This window comes from Musca domestica, unplaced genomic scaffold, assembly GCF_030504385.1.
Source record: "Musca domestica strain aabys unplaced genomic scaffold, Musca_domestica.polishedcontigs.V.1.1 1, whole genome shotgun sequence".
In the NCBI taxonomy this organism is placed as follows: Eukaryota; Metazoa; Arthropoda; class Insecta; order Diptera; family Muscidae; genus Musca; species Musca domestica.
The window spans coordinates 5571343-5592861 of NW_026712114.1; the positions used below are offsets into that span (position 1 = coordinate 5571343).

Consider the following 21519-nt stretch of genomic DNA (forward strand, 5'->3'; position numbering starts at 1 on the left):
CGGACTATTGTACAATTTAAGAATATACTTGGCATCTTTTGAATTAAAAATGAGAATTATGTCTTTTTTTAGCAAACTTAGTTGTCATATGAACCTACTGGCCGAGCTTATATAGATAGGCCATGTTGTGGCTTAAATAGAAAGCAAAACAAGTAAAAAATAGTATCAGTCGGTTTTTGCCGATAGATGTATACCCCCAGCCTTGAGTTATAATTAATCAAACTGTTGACCCTTTATGGGGGAGGTTCCGAAGCAGTTGGCCGATATTGACCACTTCGTATCTGACGTAAGACTGATATACTTTGCGAGATGAAAAAACTGCCACCAACTTCAGACTGCTGTCATTTCTAAGCCACTCGTCCGACAGCTGTTAAAATTATTCCAGTGACAGCTCATTATATTGCTTACAAGCGTACACAAGGATTTTGGTGAGAATTTTCCAGAAACAGAGTTATTCGTGATGGAATTCAAGCGTGATAGTGTGATTTCTTTATATTTAGCTGGAAAACCACAAGTGACTATCGTTAGAACACTCCAGCATTTAAATGTGAATAAATCTTTTGGGTCTCGTACCATCGCTCGTTACCGTGATACTGGTAGCGTAGCCCGACGTTAAGGAAGAGGACGTGGACGGAAGAAAACATCAACATCAGCTGAAATGTTTCGATAAATATAGAAGCGACTTGATCAAACCCCGCGTCGCAGTGGACGAAAAATGATTCGTGAGCTGAACATATCGCAATATTTCATTCGGAAAATATTGAAAAATGAGTTCGGGATAAAGCCATTGAAATTCCAAAAAGTGCAAGAACTTACACTGCAACGGAAAGAAAATAGACTCAAAAGAGCTAAAGAGTTGCCTCGCTTGGCCGAAAGTGGTGAACTGCCGAATTTGGTTTTCTAAGTCTTCGATAAGAAAACCTTCGTTGTCCAGCAGTTTGTAAACAAACAAAATGATCGTGTTTACTTGCCAAAGAGTTCAGCTAAAAATGTGCACCTTTGGTTGGCCACCAGGACTCAAGCGCCGGCCATGGTGATGGTGTGGGCCACCATAACAGCCGATGGTGGTCGCTTTCCGCTCGTATTAATCGACTGTGGCATCAGAATAAATGCCAAATATTATCGCGAAAATATTCTGGAGGGTGTAATTTAATTTCACAATGGCCACCAAAATCTCCGGATACCAATGCGTTGGACAATTGTGTCTGGAGTATTTTGGAAACAAGGTTGGCACTAAAAAATACCAAAACAAGCGCTTCGCATCAAGCAAGCACTTCGCCGGGAATGGGCCAAAATACCGCAGAGAAACATTCGTGCAGTTTCATTGCCCGTTTAAAGGCCATAATTGTGCCAAAGGTGACCAATTCGAAAAATCTAAACTTATTTTAAAATTTGATGCTATTTCCGAAATTTTTGCTTTCAAGATTTGTTGCAGTTTTTTATCTAATCCTGTATGGGAGCTATAGGTATATCTGAACGAACTTCGATCAAATTTGGCATACTTATTTTCAGCCTAATTAGGTCGTATGTACAAACTAAATCTCATTTGGGCTGATATTACATGTTTGGTGCCCAATAAAAAGGAAATTGGACGAAGACATACATGGAAGTTATATCTAACTGTTGACCGATTATTTCCTATTTTTTCATCTTTGGGCCAAACAAATGGCTTGTGCATCTGGATCAGGCAATAAATGTGACCTGTACTTTGTTTACAAAAATACATGGACTGAGGGAAAGATGGACGGGCATGCATAAATCGACTCAAAATGTGATTCTATGCAGATCATCAAAAGGAAGATATTCCCATATCTCGTTTTCTTTTGCCTGTTACAAACCAAAACACGAAGACATAATACCCTGACCACCTTGTGGTGTAGCGTTAATGAATTGATAAATTTTATTTTGGATGAATCATGGCCCATAACCAATCCCATAACTAAGTTTGCTGTCAAAAAGACATAATTGTGTTTTGAAATTCGAAGAGGGTCAAAAGACAAAAGTGCAAAATCTACTAAAGGCTTAGTATACGCATTATGTTAGAGCCGTATGGAAAGCAACTTTTTATACATTTCATAACATATTTTAAGGCGCTTCACACAATTTGTTACCTGAAAGGAAATGCTTTTTATAATTTATTAATATTGAGCGCGCCTTATGTAGGTCATGGAATGAATGATATTTTTATGAAAACCAATAACAAATAAAGTTTTTTAATAAAAAAAGGTTGTATTGTGAATTCGAAAATCTAAAGCTACTTTTTTATACATTTATGTAAAGCATTTTTATAACATATTTTAAGGCGCCCCACACACAATTTGTTATCTGAAAGGAAATGCTTTATAGTATGGCATTTATAAATATATTCATAGTATAAGTATATATAAATGTAATACATGTATATTATGTAGTATTGTACACTATATATTTACAAAATATAGCGTTTCGTTTAACTTTAAAAATTGTTGAGTGCTCTTAAAATCCTACTACAAAAGGGGGGTTCGCTTTAAGATGTAAGAAAATAAAACACTTTACACACGACTCTTACACGGTTTGGAAACTGGCCTTAAGTTTATGGTCAAATTATTGTCAAAAGTTGTCTTGTTGGCCTACCCTATGTAGGCCATGGAACAAATGATGTGGCTTATAAAACCAAAAATTATATTTATGAAAACCAATAAAAAATGAGTTTTTTTTGTAATGAAAAAGGTTGTATTATGAAATCATGAAAAATGAAAATGATTTTTGGAGTTAAGCAAAAAGCATGCATTACATATTATGTTTTTTTTAAAGCATTCCCAATCATACACATAGACCTAATGATATATAGTATCAAGAGAAAGGAAATATTCATCTTACACCAATATAGATTTCCCTTAGCTCAATGCAGGACTGTAGATATACAAAATTGAGAAAAGAAAGTTGGCAAAAAAAAGAAAAGAAGACAAGGTATTTTGAAACTCGATTAGATAGATATATAGACACAGAAAAGACATACATATATAAAATATATATAAGAACATAAATATAAAAAGTTAGCATTATAATTTTTTTCTCATTGGATATTTTTATAATTTCGGCCACAGACTATTATAGGATGGCCCTAAAATACAATTCGTCGGACTGTCTCATTTGAAAATAAAGAATATGTATTCTTGAACTAGACTAAAAACAAAAAACAATAAAGAAAGTTTTAAAGTCGGGCGGGCCGACTTTATGATACCCTTCACCACTTTGCTAACTTAGTAGAGCTCCACATAACAATTAAAAGTTTTTATGGGAAAATTGAATCATACACGCTATGGTTATAATTATAATTTAAAGTTCAAAAGATTAAATACGCCGAATCATTTGTATCTTTTAAATTCGGACTTGTATTGCCCATTTGATATATATGGAAGCTATAACCAAATCTGAACCGATCTTGATAAAATTTGGCAAAGATATTTCTGAGCTGTATTTCATATATTTCCCTGAATATCGTTGTTACGGAGTGCATATTACGGCTGTGGGAAACAAATATAACAAATCGGGTGAACAATATATATGGGAGCTATAGCTGTATCTGAATCGATCTTTACCAAAATTGACATACTAGCTCCTAGTATAGTAGTCGTAAATGCCAAATTTCATCCCATTTGGACAAATATTAGACGTTTGGTACATAATAAAAGGTAAATCGGACGAAGTTATATATGAGAGCTATATCCAAATCTGAACCGATCTCGATAAAATTTAGCAAATGTATTTCTGAGCTGTATTTGATATATTTCCCCAAATATTGTTGTCACAGAATGCATATTACGGCTGCGGAGGACAAAAATAACAAATCGGATGTACAATATATATGGGAGCTATAGCTATATCTGAACCGATTTCGATCAAATTTGGCATGCTTATTTTCAGGCCTAATTTGGTTAGGCAAATCGGTAAATATTGAATTTGGGCAAATCGGTAAATATTGAAAAATGAGCTCGGGGTAAGGCCATTAAAATTCCTAAAAGTACAAGAACTTCATTTCACTTCATTTCCAGCGCACAATGGCCACCAAAATCTCCTGATACAAATCCGTTGGACTATTGTGTCTGGAGTATTTTGGGAAGCAAAGTTGGCACTAAAAAATACCAAAGTGTCGATTACCTCAAGCAAGCACTTCGCCTGAAATGGGACAAAATAACGCAGGGCAACATTCGGGCAGCGTGCGCCGGTTTCATTGGCCGTTTGAAGGCCATAATTCATGCCAAAGGTGACCGATTCGAACAAATCTAAACTTATTCTAAAAATTTATGCTATTTTCGACATTTTTTGCTTTCATTCAATAAAATTAAAAAAAAGAAATGTAAAAATTATGGCGTTTGACTTCTTTCCCGTTTTTATACCCTCCACCTTGGAAAGGAGGGTATATTAACTTTGTCATTCCGTTTGTAACATCCTTAAATATTCGTCGTAGACCCCATAAAGTATATATATTCATAATCAGCATAAAATTCTAAGTCAATCTAACGATGTCCGTCTGTCTGTTGAAATCACGATACAGCCTACATTATTTGACGTAGAGCGCCAAAATTTAGCGGAGCAATTGGTATTGTGTCTAGGATGGTTGGTATTGAAAATAAGATATATCGGTCCACGTTCTGATATAGTCCCCATATAACGATACCTTCCGATATTCCGTATTTTGATGATCTATGCCACATTTTTTCACGGATTTGTCTGAAAATTTGTATTTGTAGGTCATAACGGGTCCTTGTACGTGTGGCAAAACATTGCATGTAAAGGTACCTCCCGATATTCGGTATTTTGATGATTTATGCCACATTTTTTCACGGATTTGTCTAAAAATTGGTATTTGTTGGTCATAATGGGTTCCAGCTCCGGTAGCGAAACATTGCATGTGTGGGTCCACGTTTTGGTATAGCCCCCATATAAAGGTACCTCCCGATATTCGCTAATTTGATGATTTTTGCCACATTTTTTTCACGTATTTGTCTGAAAATTGGTATTTGTTGGTCATAATGGGTCCTGGCTACGTTGGCGAAACATTGCATGTGTAGGTCCACGATTTGGTATAGCCCCCATATAACGATACCTCCCGATATTCGGCATTTTAATGGTTTTGTCACATTTCTTCTAATGTTTTCTTACCCTAAGGTGGAGGGTATTAAAAGTTTGGCCCGGCCGAACTTAATGTTTTTTACTTGTTTGTATCTCACCCTGTATATATTGTTATACTTTCACATGTCCTATTATTCTAACCATAGTTCTTACATGAAAATTTTATTCGCCAAGAAATATAGCGTATTCTGGATGGACAATTAGATAAACAAATCTAGATTTCTTTAATAAATTAAATAATCTGACATTTATTAAGGTACCGTAACATAAGACCAGGAAATAAAATGCAGATTGATAAATTTAAAACATTTTATAGGTATTCAAAAAATTTAAAAAAAAAATTGAAAAAAAAAAAAAAAACATAAACCAACTAAAATAACACTAAAGCCATCACCTCCTAACAGACGAACAGACAGACACACTTACATATACCACCACTTGCATTTGCAATTAAGCATGAGATATTTCCAAACGACACACATATTTACAAAATCGAACATTTCAAAATGAATTTCATTTTATTTTTTTTCGAACTTACCCTAGACTTCTCTTTGGATTTCGGTGAAATACGGAAACGACTTAGAACATTATCAATACCCGATGAAGATGAGGTTGGGGTACCATGACTGCTGCCACTGGCACCAGTACCAGTTTGCTCTGGCTGGGCAGAGTTAACATCACTGGTGGTGGTGGTGGATTTATTTTCTTTGTTATTCTGGCCCATGTGAAAGAAATTGCTAAGTGATTGGATCAACGATTTGCGGCGCTCTGGATCCTTGGCTCGCCGATTGAGTTTTTTCGTGCCTGCAATTGGTTTTTCATGCAGTTGTTGATGTTGTTGCTGTTGTTGTTGCATTGAAGACAACAAAATATTTGGATCTGAGGTGAAATCTGTTTTGGCATTTGCCAAGACTTTGACACTGTCAGGTTTGCCACTGCCGCCCGCACTAACACCCATTTGATAGGCCAAATCATTGACACTCTTTGAGGTATTCATTTTGGAATCACGTAAACTTGTTTGGCGTTCATAACCACCGCTTGGAGTGGCGGATACTTGTTTAGCTCCATTGTTGCTGTTGCTGCTGCTGTATTCATTTTGTATTCTCTTGCGTAGCAATTGCATTTTTTCCTCAGGACTCAAGCCCAATTCGGAATTGGATTTAAGACGAGCCCTGGCCCTTGCCTCACTGCGCAGATTTTCAGTGGAGGTAGAAAAGTTGGAATCTTTGTTTGCTGGGGTTTCCACATTTCCATCTACATTGTGTTGGCCATTGCCATGTTTTCCACGATTTTGCCTTAGCGGTGGTATGGGTGTAGAACTACCCACAGGCTGTTGAGTTGCCACCGCGGCCTTTTGTGCGCTGCCATATGCAAAGGATGGCGTTTTATTGAGTTTATAACGTTGTTCGAAATCCTTGAATTGCTCACCCTCCAGATGTTCACTGAAAGGCCTTTGCATTTTATAGGCATTGGCCCGTATGGGTGAGAGAGCTTCCATGCCGCCATAGGGTGATACATAACTTGTTGTCGTCGGATGGTTTTCCTTAAAACTAGAACTATTGCTTAGGAAACGTTGTGTAGCTGCTGCTGTGCGGGCCGATGGCGATGTGGGATTCAGGCTGGCCGTCGAGACATGATAGTGGGCCTGATTGGTACAGTTGGTGTCTGTGGTGGAATTTGCTGCTGCCAATTTGGGCGTTGGACTAAGACTAGAACCACTGGAATAACCACAACCTGTACCACTGCCGCCGGCTGTCCCACCCAGGCCACTGGTCATAATACTGCGCTGACGACTGCGATGCAAACGCTTCTCGGCATTCAATTGTTTCTTGGACTGCAACTTGTCCATGACTAAGTCGTGTATCAGATCCTTTTGCTTGGTGCGTTCTTTGGTAATTTCCTCTAGCTTACTTGTGAGCGTTGGAATTTCAGGTACTTTTTTCTGTGCGGCAGTAGCAGTAGAATGCAGTTGCGTAGGTTCCGGGGCGCCATCTTGGCCGATTGTTTTGTGTGACTCCTCACTGGGATCTAAGCTTAAATTAGTTGGCGGCATGACTGCTGTCATTGTGGTGTTATCTATCACAGATGTTTGTTGATTGAGGGATGCCTCGCCTTTTGAACTTTTTCTCCTTTGCTTTTTGGCCTCCAAGGAATCACCTCTTGCCGTCGTACTTATCTGTACAATTTTCTGTTGTAAAGCCCGAACATATTCCTCATAGGAAAGTTCATCATTTGATCTACGATCACCGGGTGCTAAGGGCGGACTATCCTTTGAGGATTGTCTGGGTGGTGTATTTTTACTGGAGGTGGTGGCGGAATTGGTACATGAAGTTGACTGTGAGGATTTGGGTGCCCGATCTGTGCTGCTGGGCGTGGAACCACTGCCATCGACAAGGTAATCTCTCTTGTGACCACTTGCGGAATTTCGTGTGTGTGGTGAGGAATCTAAGGGACTAGATACCACAGTGAGGGCCTCACTTTCCTCGGTTGTGGTCGTGGTAAAGCTGGTGGTGGCTGCCGTATTGGCCGATTTATTACCACCCTGCCTGGAGGATGCCGATGTTGTGGAGGATATATGTATCTGTGAATTGACACTGTCATCTTCCAAATCATTGATGGTACTTGAATCGGTCAACGATTGACTCATAACCCCTGAGCTGCTCATAACATGTTTGCTCGTCTCATTAACCGGTGTCTTATTGGCATCCTCAGGATGCATAATATATGCCCCCTGTTCTATATAATCCACGCCGAGACGTTCATCCCGTTTCACTGCTATGGGTTTGCAAAGATCCAAAGCAGTTGCCGCGGTCTTGGTTGCCACATGTTTGGGTGTCTTTTCCTGATCCACAAATTCCATGTAGCCTCGATTGCGTAACAAGGCAGTGTTTGTGGCCGAATGGGGTTCGGTACCCGAACTTTCATCCTCCGAACCGGTGTCCATGAATTCAATATCATCCAAATCAATTGATTTTAGGATACCCTCAAATTCGGCAACGGGTGCCACAGCCTTGGCCAATTCTTGCATTACCTCATTGGTGCTGGGCAAACGTCCACCCATTGACTCCACACTGCCCTTGCGTTTGGATTTCTTGTGTCCCTTACTGCCTTTGGACGATCTGCTGCTTCGATTTGCATAATCCAGTTCCACAAAATTTTCCGATATACAATCGTCTGCTGTCCAATCGGAAAGTTCTGTTTCGGTTAGAATTTGTGCAGTGCCCGTTGGTTCCGTTTCTGAATCTGAGCCTCGAGACAGTAGATCACCTGTGGGTGTCTTGTCCATATCAATGAGGGGCGAGGTAACCGGTGATTCCATTGATTTGTGTGCGCTAGTTAAATTAAGACTTTTAGGCTTCACGGCCTTGGTGTGTTCCACGGTGCCTGAGTCCAAAATCAAGGGCAGATTTTTTAGGCTCTCAATTTTATTCTCATTTTTGGTGTCGAACTTCAGCATTGAGGGTTTCACCTTGGGTGGACCTTTTTCCGGCAGTGGTGGTCCGGTTTCGGGCAGTGGTGGTGGTATTGCATCAGCCTCGGATTCTATTTCCTGCACCTCATCAGTGGAAGTTTTTGCACCCACTTCTATTACTGTGGTCTCCACTGGCTCGGGGGTGGCAGTAACCGGTTCATGTTCCGTTTCATGATCTTTTTCATCGTCCAGATGTTCCAATTCTATTGTCTTTACAGCAGCCTCTTCGGGTAGGGTTACGCCCTTGGGTAGCTCCATGTATTTCAAATCTTCGGGATCTCCAATGTACTTGCCATCAATAATCATCAGACTATCGATTTGCATGAGGGTGCCCGAAGTGTCATGGACCTCGAGACGAGGTACCTGATGATTGCCACCCGAACTAGAGGAGACCATAGCAATGGCACTGTTATGAGTCTCCGGACTAGTGGTTGATTCCAAAATGAAATGCTCAATATCTTCCAAACTTGAGGAGTGCGATGAGCAGGAGGAATTGCTGGAGGAGCACGAAAGATTACCCTCTTTGTGGGTATTCCATTCTATGTTGGGCACCTCAATTTGTACATCCTCCACCTCGTTATCTTCTTGCATGTGCTCCTTTTCAGGGGCATCTTCTTTTTCCATGCTATGCTCATCCTGTTGTGTGGGTGTCTTATCGCCCATATTTTCGGCCATTGGACTTAGCTGTGACTCTCCTATGTGACCCAATATATCGGGTATAACCTGCTTCACATCCTTTGAGACATCAGGCGGCTTGATTTCCCCTTCCTCCACAATTGTGCGGTTGCTCTTCTGCTCCGGTGAATCTCCTGTCAAATCAATGACCTTATTGCTATCTGACTTATCACGTTCCACCTCCTTTTCGGGTGTTGTTAAATCTATGGTCTCCAAAATGCTTTTATTGTTGGTGGGTGTGGTATTGGCTGAGCTTCTCTTTCCCGCCATTGTATCCAGCAGGGCAGCATTCACCGTCTCCGAATATTCCATGCATTTATTCAATTCATTTTTATTGTTCACATAGACATTCTCCTTCTCATTATCGGTCGAGGCAGTGGACGAAGCCTTCTGTATGGTAATCTCCACCTTCAAATCATTCAAAATGTTATTGGTGGCGGAACGCATTAACTCATTTGTGTTTGTCTTCTCTCCCAGTTTGGTGCGATCCAAAAAGGTTTTCATGCTAGGGCTTATTTCATTGCTAGGATTCAGTAGCTTCTGGCATTCGGAAATATTCGATTGGAAACTGCGTATACGTGAATCCAACACCGATGTTGAGCCGGACTTTTGTATTTTATTGCCATTAGCCGGTTCACCCAGCAGATAACGTTTCTTCAGCTCCAAACTCTTTTTCGATGCTATACCCTCGGTACTGGCAGTTTTATTAAGTAGGTAATCTCCAGGTCTGGGATTTTGCAGTGGAGTACGATTGCTTGTCAAAAGTGATGGATCAACTTGTACCAAAGGCTTGAATTGAGGTATTTGTGGAGTATTTTGTTGTTGTTGTTGCTGCTGCTGTAGTTGTTGTTGTGGCGTCTGATACTTTGCCAGATAGGGACCACTTGTACCAATGCCCGTTGCCGAAACCATACCACCTCTATATTGTGGTATATTTGAGCCGCTATTATATTTTTGTATGGTATTTGGGGGGATGACGGTTGATTTAACCTGAAAAGAAAAGCGATGTGAAAAAACGGAATTAGTTTTCAATTACCCAAAAAACTATTAATAACTTGATAGTTGATTTTTCGAGCATTTTTCTTCTAACCTCTGCCCTCGACCTCAAATTATTTTTAAATTGATTTCATAAAACATTTGTTAAAGTACCTTAGCTATCTTCTTGGGTGGACGGTATAGGAAATTTGTGATTTCGTTTGCTAAGCCTTGGCGCATTCGTTGGGTAAATCTAAGATACGACAATTGGGTTCAAGGTGTCAACATCAATTACCTCCTCTCCCAAATATGTCTTCGAGAATCGATTTTAATAAAATCGGACGAGGAAGAGGAATTTACTGACAGGGTAGAACACTTTAGAACACACTCAGGTCCTCTACCAAGCGTAGTATTTAGAGAAATTGGCGAACGTACGAAGAGTTCAAGAAAAAAGATGTATCAGATGTATTAGGAGCCTATTTTGGTTACTTTTCGATGTAAACTTTGCATCAGTTATAGATCAGGTGCGAAAATGGACAATATCGGCACACTCCATTAAGCATCTTCCCCCACAAAGGGTCAAAATTTTAAATATGCATGAAGCTCATACAACGCGAAATTAACATCCGATTCCATTCAGACTTGGTACATCTCAATATTTTCATCAATCTGTTATAAAAATGTTAGAGATCGGACAATTCCTTCTGGTACCTGCCACAATCACAATATTTTTATTAACCCAAGGTCTGGCGTGAAGATGGAATATATCGGAGTGGACCGATATACCACATCTGGTACTTCTCCCACAAAAGGGTCAACATTTTGAATATCCATGAAGCTCATAAAATTAACATCCGATTTCATTTAGACTTGGTACATCTCAATATTTTCATCAACACAAGATCTGTTATAAAGATGGTAGAGATCGGGCCATTTCTTCTGGTACTTCCCAAACATAGGGTTCAAGATTTTGAAAAACAAAACGCGAAATAATCAACCAACTCTCTTCAAATTTCCCACATCCAAATATATTGGCTAACGCAAGATATATTGTGAATCTATATCTGCCAACCCATTCTGGTACCTCATCCACAAAGGTTCACAATATTCAATGCTTACAGGGTGAGATGAAAAAACTGCAAACAACTTCAGACTGCTGTCATTTCTAAGCCACTCGTCCGACAGCTGTTAAAAATATTCCAGTGACAGCTAATTATATTTAAAAAAATGCAAAAATTGTGGCGTTTGACTTTGTTGCAGATTTTTCATCTCACCTTGTACTAATATTTTTATCTGTATGAGATGACGTGTGAAAATGGATTCCTACGGTCCGCTTTATCTGTTATCTCACTCATATTTCCACATTTTCCAAAAATTTGATCATATCTCATATAAAGAATATGAATTAGTCGATATAGTCCAAATCTGGACAACTGCCAACAGGCCAACTGCTTCGTAACCTCCCCCATAAGGGGTCAAAAGTTTGAATAATCATAACTCAAGGCTGGAAGTATACATCCGTCAGAAAAACCGACTGATACTATTTTACTTGTATCACATAAACTTGATTAGATCATGCTTAGATAAAGCCTTTGAGAACCTAATCATAGGACGAAGGAAAACTTTTCCTAGTTATACCCTACACCACAAGGTGGTCAGGGTATTACGTCTTTGTGTATTTGTTTGTAACAGGCAAAAGGAAACGAGATAGACCCATAGTTCCATTTGATGATCTGCATAGAATCACATTCTGAGTCGATTATGTATGTCCGTCCGTCCGTCTGTCCATGTATTTTTTTAAACAATGTACAGTTCGCATTTATTGCCCTATCCAGATGAATTTTTGCACAAATCATTTGTTTGGCCCAAGGACGAACCCTATTGAAATTGGAGATAATCGGTCAAAATTTAGATATAGCTCCCATATATTTCTTCGTCTGATTTGCCTTTTATTGTGCACCAAACGTGTAATATCAGTCCGAATAGTATGGAATTTTGCACGTACGATCAGACTGGACCTGAAAATAAGTATGCCAAATTTGATCGAAATCGGTTCAGATATAGCTATAGCTCCCATATATATTGTTTATCCGATTTGTAATTTTTGTCCTCCGCAGCCGTAATATGCACTCTGTAACAACAATATTTGGGGAAATATATCAAATACTGCTTAGAAATACATTTGCTAAATTTTATTGAGATCGGTTCAGATTTGTATATAGCTCCCATATATAACATCGTCCGATTTACTTGTTATTGTGCACCAAACGTCTAATATTTGCCCAAATGGGATGAAATTTGGCACTTACGACCGAATTGAGTCTAGAAGCTAGTATGTCAAATTTGGTGAAGATCGGTTCAGATATAGCTATAGCTCCCATATATACTGTTCATCCTATTTTTTGTATTTTTTGCCCACAGCCGTAATATGTAACAACGATATTCAGGGAAATATATCAAATACAGCTCAGAAATATATTTGACAAATTTTATCGAGATCGGTTCCGATTTGGATATAGCTCCCATATATATTTTTGTCCGATTTCAAATTAATTGCGCACCAAATGGGCAATATAAGTCCGAATTTAAAAGATACAAATGCTTCGCCATTTTTAGTCCCTTGAACTTTTAATTATAATTATAATCATAGCGTGTATGATTGCATTCTCCCATAAAAAACTTTACTTTACTCTACTAAATTAGCAAAGTGGTGTAGGGTATCATAAAGTCGGCCCCGATTTGGATATAGCTCCCATATATATTTTTGTCCGATTTCAAATTAATTGCGCACCAAATGGGCAATATAAGTCCGAATTTAAAAGATACAAATGCTTCGCCATTTTTAGTCCCTTGAACTTTTAATTATAATTATAATCATAGCGTGTATGATTGCATTCTCCCATAAAAACTTTTAATTGTTATGCGGAGCTCTACTAAATTAGCAAAGTGGTGTAGGGTATTATAAAGTCGGCTCCGCCCGACTTTAAGACTTTCTTTACGTTTTTTAATTAGTTTTGATTATATCTTCTCGGGAAGTGAATCTTTGGAATCTTTTAAAGAAAGTGACTTAATATATGTTATAAAGATGGTAGAGATCGGACCATTCCTTCTGGTACCTCCCCCACAAAGGGTCAAAAATTTTGAATAATCAAAACGAGCAAAAAATCGGAAATAAACATCCAGTTCTCTTCATATTACACACGTCCCATTATTTCCACTAACAAAAGATCCGTTGTGAAGATGGGATATATCGATCCAATCCTTCTGGCACCTCCCCCACAAAGGCTTAAAATTTTGAATATCCATGAAGCTCATAACAAGCGAAAATGACATACGATTCTATTCCAGACTTGGGTCATCCCAAAATTTCGATTAACACAACACAGTCCAAACCTAGCACGTCGCAATATTTATATCATATTTATTTAGGTCCGATACGAAATGGCCAATATTGGTCAATTCCTTCGGAACCAACTGCATAAGGGGTGAAACATTTGAATAATCATAACAGAAGTCAAAATATTTTTTACTTGTTTAGATTTATTTTCATAATCTGCTGGTTTCCCCATTATTATTGAAAATATTGAATTTTGTCGCACAGTGTAATTTTTCAAGGTTCATAAAAGACTTTTGGAGTGCGCATGTTTACCCATCTTCTCTACAATAACCTCTAAGTAATTTTAACTTAGTTTTATTATATCTTCTCGGGAAGTGAATTTTTGACCTCCAAGTAAAGAAAGTGAGTTTTTTAACAATTAAATAATGAATTAATTTAAAAAATGACCAACCTGAACTTTAGTGGGCTTCCTCAAGTGGGTATCATCGATAAATATCTTCGGGGCACTGCGTATTAGCTCGTCATTATCAAATTCCGAATCTGTGGAAATTTCGGTGGCCGAATTATGTTCTAATTCATCGGATGTTGAGGTTTCGGTATCACTTTGGACCTAAAAAAGCGGACAACAACAAAATGCAATTAGAAAAAGCATAAATTGCAAAAAAAAAAACTAAAGCAAAGAACGATAAAAAAAAAAGAAAACATGCTTAAAAAAGAGTAGCAATAAAAGTAAAAGAACAAAAAGTTAAAAAAAAAATGAAAACAGCAAATAACAAAATAAGAAACATCCTTTTTAGGTACGATCCAAAAAGGTTTGAAAAGAGAACACATTGATTAAAAAAGAAACGGGTGGACAAAAACGTGGCAAAAAATTGTTTGGGGTTAGGTTTTGTTTCAGTTTCTTAAAAAAAAAAAATAACAAATAAAACAAATAATATTTTGATGGTCAAAATCGACAGCAACAGCAGTTTTGTTATTTGATCAGAGGTGTTAGAACAGCTTTGGTTTTTTTATTTATTTCAGCATGGGCGGCCAGCCTGGCAGTTATAACATTTAAAAGGGGGGCGGGGCCGTTCGTTTTCATTAAACACTTGATTAGGAAATTTTGATTTTTTTTTTAGTTTTTGTTTTGTTTACCTTTAAAGATCGTACCCAGTGCAGTTTTAATATCAAAACATTCAACACAATTTCACCAGCCCTCTCCTCTCGTTTAAAACGACTTCTGTTGGGAAGCGATAGTAGCAGTAGTAGAAGAAGTAGAGGTGATGATAGAGGTGGTGTTGAGGATGGAAGCTCATCAAAAGAAAGGGCTTGGCTTTGATTAATTGGCTTTAGGAGATATCAATTTATGCCACACCTTTTTTGGTTGTTGGTTGAGGTTGGAAGGTTGTAGGAATCCTTGGAGAGGTACTTTGTTTCTTTTTTTTTTTGGGGGGGGGGGGAATGGAATTGTTTTTGGGGGAGTATTGTCTGGGTTCTAAATCATTTTAAGCTGACTGGTGTTGGTTGTTGGTTGCTGACTTTGTTTGTTTTTTTTTTTTGTTTTTGGAATTTAACATATAACACATGAATCATCTCCTCCTATGCCCGTTCCTGCCGTTCCTCCCCTCTCTCTGTAGTGTGACGAGGGTGAATGCCGACTCGAGAAATCATTCAAATACGAAGAACGTCCGCCATAACCCACACCTGAGTAGGGAGATTTATAGGATGAATAACTGGAACTAATGGGAGCCACGGTGGGCAAACGACGACTACTGCCATACAAGGAACTAGAGGTATCTGCATATGATGGTACATAATCATAGCTTGAGGTATTGTATGATCTACCCAAGGTCCGGGAGCTGGGGAAACGTGTTGTACCGCTTGTTGTGTAGGGACGTGAACGATATCTTGTGGGAAGATCGCCATCATCATCATCGTCATCCGCGGAATCATAGTATTTGCTATTGTAATATGTATCTCCTCCCCCTACTCCTCCCCCTCCGCCCAAGGAATTTCTTCGCTCGGCCGCAATGACCTCTTTCATATAGGGATTACGTTCCACCACCCTTTCATTGACAAAATCTCGTTTACGATCATGCAGACGTTTACTACGCTCCAACAGTAATTGGGTACTGGCATCCATGGAGCCACTGGAGGCTAAGGCTGTAGATCCCGTTGCTGTGGGACGTTGATGCCTGGCCGGCCTCTGCGGTGTGGAAGACTTATTATAACGTGGCATATCATATTCACTTTCATTACTGGACATGGAGAGGGGTGCCCGAGTTGCTGCCGGAGCAGTGGATGCCGTGGCCAAAGAATAGTTTGAGCCATAAGGCAAAGATACCTTACTTAAATCTGTGATAGACTTAGAGGCTGGTTTACCCATGGCCTCCCAATCCAGTTCATTGGCATTACGACTTAATTCCGGGGTTTCGGAACGTGGTTTCAGCGGACCTTTGTGGTTTTTGTTTTTCTCAAAGATGGTGCGACCATCCGGCCATTGACGTTTGGGTCCATTGGCATTGGCCTCCATTAAATTGGCATATTCTACGGGCTTCGAAGCCACATCATCTTCCTCATTTTGTCCCTCTTCCTCTTCGGGCTCCTCATTTTGTGGCTTTGGCCAGGGACGATTTTTGATGTCATCTGCCACCTCACCCTTTAGATTGTCCGGCTGCAACTTTTCATCTTCCAATTTGGGCAAGTCCAGCTTCTTGGGCATGGGAGCAATAACTGGTTTATTGTCTAACAATTCTATAAATGCAAATGAGCTACGTCGTGAAGATTGTTCCGTCTGTGCAGGGGAGGGTATTTCCAGGGGTTTGGTCATGGGTGGTGTACCACCACGATTGCCGGTGGAACTTTGCACTGAACTGCGCCTTGAGCCGCGTGGACTTTGTTTGGGCATAAAGGATGAAGAGTTAATTGGAGTTGCTGTCTTTGGGGAATTTCCACTGCCACTACTTGACCCACTACCCTTGCGGGGTGGTTTCATTTCAATGGGTTTTTCATTGACATTGTAATCCTTGTCACGTTGTATCAAGGCCTGGCGCCGCTCCAACTCAAATTCCTCAATTAATCGTTTCTCCGAACCCTCGGTGCTCAGATCAATGGTATTCAGCAGTTTTATGGAGGATGTGGGTGATTTCTCCTTTAGCAAAGAATTGGAATCTCTTCTAGGCGTTTTCTCCTCCTTTTCCCGGGGTGGATTTTCTTTGAGCTCCTCCTTAAATTTCCTCTGTGGCATTGGACTACGTGGCAACATTTCCATATTCCAATCGGAGGTTTTTTCTGTCTCCGTCAGACTTTCCATGGAATCGGGTTTTTGTAAATGTTTTGGCAAGGTTTTGTGTTTGGGCATGGGACTGTTGGGTAACATTTCCATGTTCCATTCCAATGAGGGTGCCTTGGCCTTGAGGTCGTTATTTTTCTCATCATTTGGCAGCTCTTTGTTCACAGTGTCAATTTGATCCTCCACAGTTTCTTCGGGAACTTCCTTTTCAATGGGTTTCAAAACCTTGGTAAATTCGGTGACATTTTCCGGTTGTCTATTGGGCCCATAACCAAAGCCATCATTTACAATGTTGGCCGAGATTTGTATGCTAGGCACCTGATGTGTGCTGGGAGTGTTCTCCTCCTCTACCGCCAGGGATCCTCTGGATCCAGAGATTTTCGTTATGCTGGGATCCTTGTTGTAAATATCATGGGTAAATAATTTACTGGCAATGGGAGAGTCTTCGATCAAAACCTCATCCTCATCAATGAGTCGAGGGAATCTTAAAGGCTTGTTGGCCTCCAGAGGCTTTTCAGGTTCCATTTCCCTGGATTTACACACCACCTGCATAACCTCCTGTACCGAGGGTGGCATATTTGTGGGCGACAATTTGGATAACTTCTTCTTGAGACGTTGTGGCGCCAAGGGTGGTGTAGAATCACTGGATGATGATTTACTCTTTTGCCTACGTTTTGGACGGCAGGGGAAGTTATTATCACTGCGAGGTAGTTGTAAAGGTACATCAAGCCGAGGTGGAGTTTTAACCGTGTCCAAGGGTATCTCCTCATTGACGGGAATTATTTCAATCAACTCATCATTGGAATCGAATTCCACATTGACCAACATTTCATCGGAAAATTGACTGAATAAATTATCTATGCTATCATCTTCCGAGGAGCCACGCATTTGTACGGTTATGGGTGCCACACTGGGACTTTTGCTTATCGAGGTGCACAGCGAATCCTCATCGTAGTGTTCATTGAGTAAAATTGATTTGTCCTCAAGTAAATCGGAGGGATCCAATAGGGAATCTAAATTATCAATGGTTATTTCTCCACCCATGGAGACATTGGATTGCCGGCGTGACTGTAGACTGGCCAAAGAGCTACGTCGAGAACCACTTAGGGATTTATCACAACCGGTTTTGGGTAAATTTCGTATATCTTCGACCAAAGGCCGTTTGGGTGGTGTCACAGCCACTTCTGTGGGGGAGGAGGAGGAGGAGGAGACTATTGCCTCTGCCGTCGGTTTCAAATCAATATTTTGTGTTTCATTTTTGCTCAAAGCGACAGAGGCTAGATGGGGTTTTGAATGCATGCTGTTGTTGGGGTTTTCATTTTGAGTTGCTTCTTCGTTGAAGGAGTTGGTGGTGGTGGGGGAAGTTTGTGAATCTCCTGCTGTTTTCAATTCAAAATTAATGGAATTACTTTTGAGACCGGGTTTTGTTGTCGGAGCTGATTCATTTTCTCCGTTGTTCGATGCAGGTGGTTTTAGTTCAATACTAATTGATTGCTTGTAGGGTCTGTTTCCAGGTGTTCCCGCATCCACAAGGGTTGGGGTTTGATTTTCATTATTTTGATGGGAGGACATCATGGAATCTGATGTAGCTTTTGTAGCAGGTTCGGGGGGAGTAATGGATTGGGATTTCGATTTTTCTTGCTCTTTAGGGGAAAAAGTATCCTTCTCCTCATCCTTATTTAATGGCGAGTTAAGGGATTGAATATTTTCCTTTGAGGCTTTGGAATCCACCTCTTCCATATTTTCCTTATTTCCTAGTGTTCCCCTTAAATTATCTCCTGCATTTGCTTTAGTATCTTTGTTAACCTCCTGTGCCATCTCCTTTGTCTTGCTCAAATCCTCACTAACCCGAATCAAGGCCAACTCCTCCAGGGAAGCATAAACAATGGGCTTTTGTGGCGCCGTCTTTTTGACCATTTCCTTGGGAGGTGAGGGCGAGGGTTTCTTGATTTTCTTTTCCGGTGATTTATGCAACTTCTTTTTCAACGGCGATTTACGTTTCTCCGGTGACTTGTCCACCTTTCGCTGGGGAGTTTTGAGCTGTACTTTGGCCCTCTCGGGACTTTTTTGTTTGAAACCAAAGAATTTGGCATATTTCGAATTGCTAAAGACATTGTGGTCGGGACCATTTGTTGTGGCCACTTCCACTTCTGCCTTGGTGGGATTCTTGTGTATGGTGTGGGTCTTTTGGAAATCGGAACGTTTCTTTTGCAAAAAATTCGTGGCCTCATTACGCCATTCCGATTTCAAATATTCCATGGTCTTTTCCAAATCACTAAAACTATCCGATTCCCGGGAGACAATGGATTCTTTGGATTTATTCAAATTACTGGTGGTGGATTCCATGCGTCGCAATTTGAAATTTGGTTCCGAGGAGTTTGGTACCGAACTCATGGACTCAAAACGTTTCAGTATGTTCTGGACCCCACTGGGTAAATCACCCTCTTCCTTGTTTGGGGATTGGCGAACATCTTTATTGCCCAGCATACTGTTCTTGCGTTGCAGTGGCAATTCACCTTCGCCAAAGGATTTGGCTTTGAGTAGTTTTTTACGATTCGTTGAAGGTGAGGAGGAGGATTTTTTCTTCAGACCCAAATCAATGCCGGTCTCTTCGAGTATATGTTCAATTTTGTCGGAAAGATCATCACTGGGGGAGCGTTCCTCTTGGAAGAGCTGTTGATATTCTAAGCTGGGGGAACGCATTTCATCGCTGTGCAGGATTTCATCTAAAATCAAATCATCTTCATCGCGGGGAATTAGCGATTTTTTGGCGGCTGGGGTTTTCTTAAGAGACCCCTTGCGCACAATTTTTTTGATAATTTTTACATTCTTCCCCTTTTTTCCCGGAGTGGCCACTGCTGTGGCAGTGGTGGTGGTTATGGTTTTTGTAGCAGGCGCTGTTGTTGTCATTGTGGTGGAGGCGGCAACCCCTCCTACCTTGGGTTTGGTACTTACATTTGCCGTAGCAACCACCTTGGCTTTCATTTTCTCAATATCCACCGCCCCATCCATTTGATTATCTTTCAAACTAAAATCCTTACCCGAAGTTCCCGAAGTCATGGAGGCCTGTCTTTTGGGAGCACTGGGTTTATTTGCCTTACTATCCAAAGCCTTTTCGGTTTGACTCTTCTTCAGTCTATCGGCCACGGTTACCACAGAACTACGCCTCTGTGGCGCCGGACTGGTGGGGAAATATTTCGATAGATCCACCTCTTGCAGAGATTTTTGATTTTTATTAACATTGCTGGTGGAATCTTTGCGCTGTTGTTGATTTGGAAAATATTTCGAGAGATCTACATTGGCCGGTACATGTTGGGTACTTATTGTGGGTGTTTCCATTTGCGATTTAATGCTATCCAGGGTGCCCGAGAAGTTTTTTGTCTCGATTTCTTTGAGTTTTTCCGTTAGACGACGATTGGGTTTGGGTGAGAATTTCGTTTCGATTTTATACAACATTTTGCCCATATCCTTGGACGTTTCATCTTGATGCGGTTCCTTGGCCTTTTGTGGTGTCGTCTTGGAGATTTCAATGTTTTTAACAATACCCAGAATATTTTCAATTTCCATTTTGGTATTGACATCGGCCGAAGATTTTGTGGACTTTGGGAGTTGGGGACTTTTGTTGGCTGAGTTACTCCCCTTTAGACTGTTTGTCCGACTCAGGGGTTTCTTGTTGTTGGCCTTTAGTTGTTCATTTTCTTTGTTAATTAACTCCTTGATTTGGGCCAATACCTCCCGACTATCCATGGCCGGTTTTTGGGGTCCCTTCTCTGGCAGCTTATTTTCCAGTTCAGTTTTATTATCCCCCGGCTTCTTTAACACATCCTTAAATTGTGATTTGGGGGCATAGGGATTTGTTTGATTTGCTGTCGCCGATGATGCTGTTGTTTGCTGTTCCAGGAACTTTGCCTTGGCCGCCAAATCATCTTTGAATTTATTCAATTTTTCCTCAAATTTATTTTTACCCTCGGCCGGATTCTTTTCACTTGCCTTATTTTCGGCCAGCCATTTTTCTTTCATACTTAACTTCTTGAGGATATCACTTTGAATCATGTTCTCCTTGGCTATGGTATCCAGATCCTTGTTCATCTTGACCACATTACTTAAATTATAAAGTTTGGCACTAATGGCATCGATTTCTTTGCTCAACTTGCTATCGGAATTTTGTTCCAGCTTTTCAATATCGGCTTTGGTTGTTTTCACTGGACTCGAATCCAAACCATTATTCAGGGGCATAATTATAGATGAGGTTGTGGACTTGAAGGACTCAGGATCTGATCCAGCGGAATCCTTACGTTTAATAAGATCTGGTACAACTTCTAGCAAATTGCCTTCGTTGTTCTGAGATTTGTTTGTTACATTCGAGTTGTTATCCTTTGAATTTTCACCCTCAACACCCAATGAAGTTGTATCCTTTTCTTCAGATTTCTGAGTATTAATTTCATTGTTTTCCTTGTCCTTGATCGTTGTTTCATTTTCGTTTGTTTCATTTAAAGATTTATTCTAAATTGTTTTTTTTTTAATATAATTTTTTCACAAAATTAATAAAAGGAAACCAACACCATTTACATGAAATTAATAAGAGAAATAAAGGGATAAATGGAGATCAAGGATAATTGAGTAGTTGTTGTGGTGTGTATGTATGTGTGTGTGTGCATAAAGTATAATTAA

At 40.0% G+C, this 21519-nt stretch overlaps 1 protein-coding gene across 1 annotated transcript in view; it reads right to left on the reverse strand.

Moving 5' to 3' along the window:
* LOC101887289 (F-actin-monooxygenase Mical) overlaps nucleotides 1-21519 on the reverse strand; it is a 159412-nt gene that overhangs the window by 12903 nt on the left and 124990 nt on the right. Inside the window, exons 16-20 of the mRNA XM_059124179.1 lie at nucleotides 15130-21351; nucleotides 14712-14909; nucleotides 14026-14184; nucleotides 5654-10252; nucleotides 2860-2892 (exon numbers count right to left, since the gene is read on the reverse strand). Coding sequence (XP_058980162.1) covers nucleotides 2860-2892; nucleotides 5654-10252; nucleotides 14026-14184; nucleotides 14712-14909; nucleotides 15130-21351 — 11211 coding nt within the window. The remainder of the gene's footprint in view (nucleotides 1-2859; nucleotides 2893-5653; nucleotides 10253-14025; nucleotides 14185-14711; nucleotides 14910-15129; nucleotides 21352-21519) is intronic.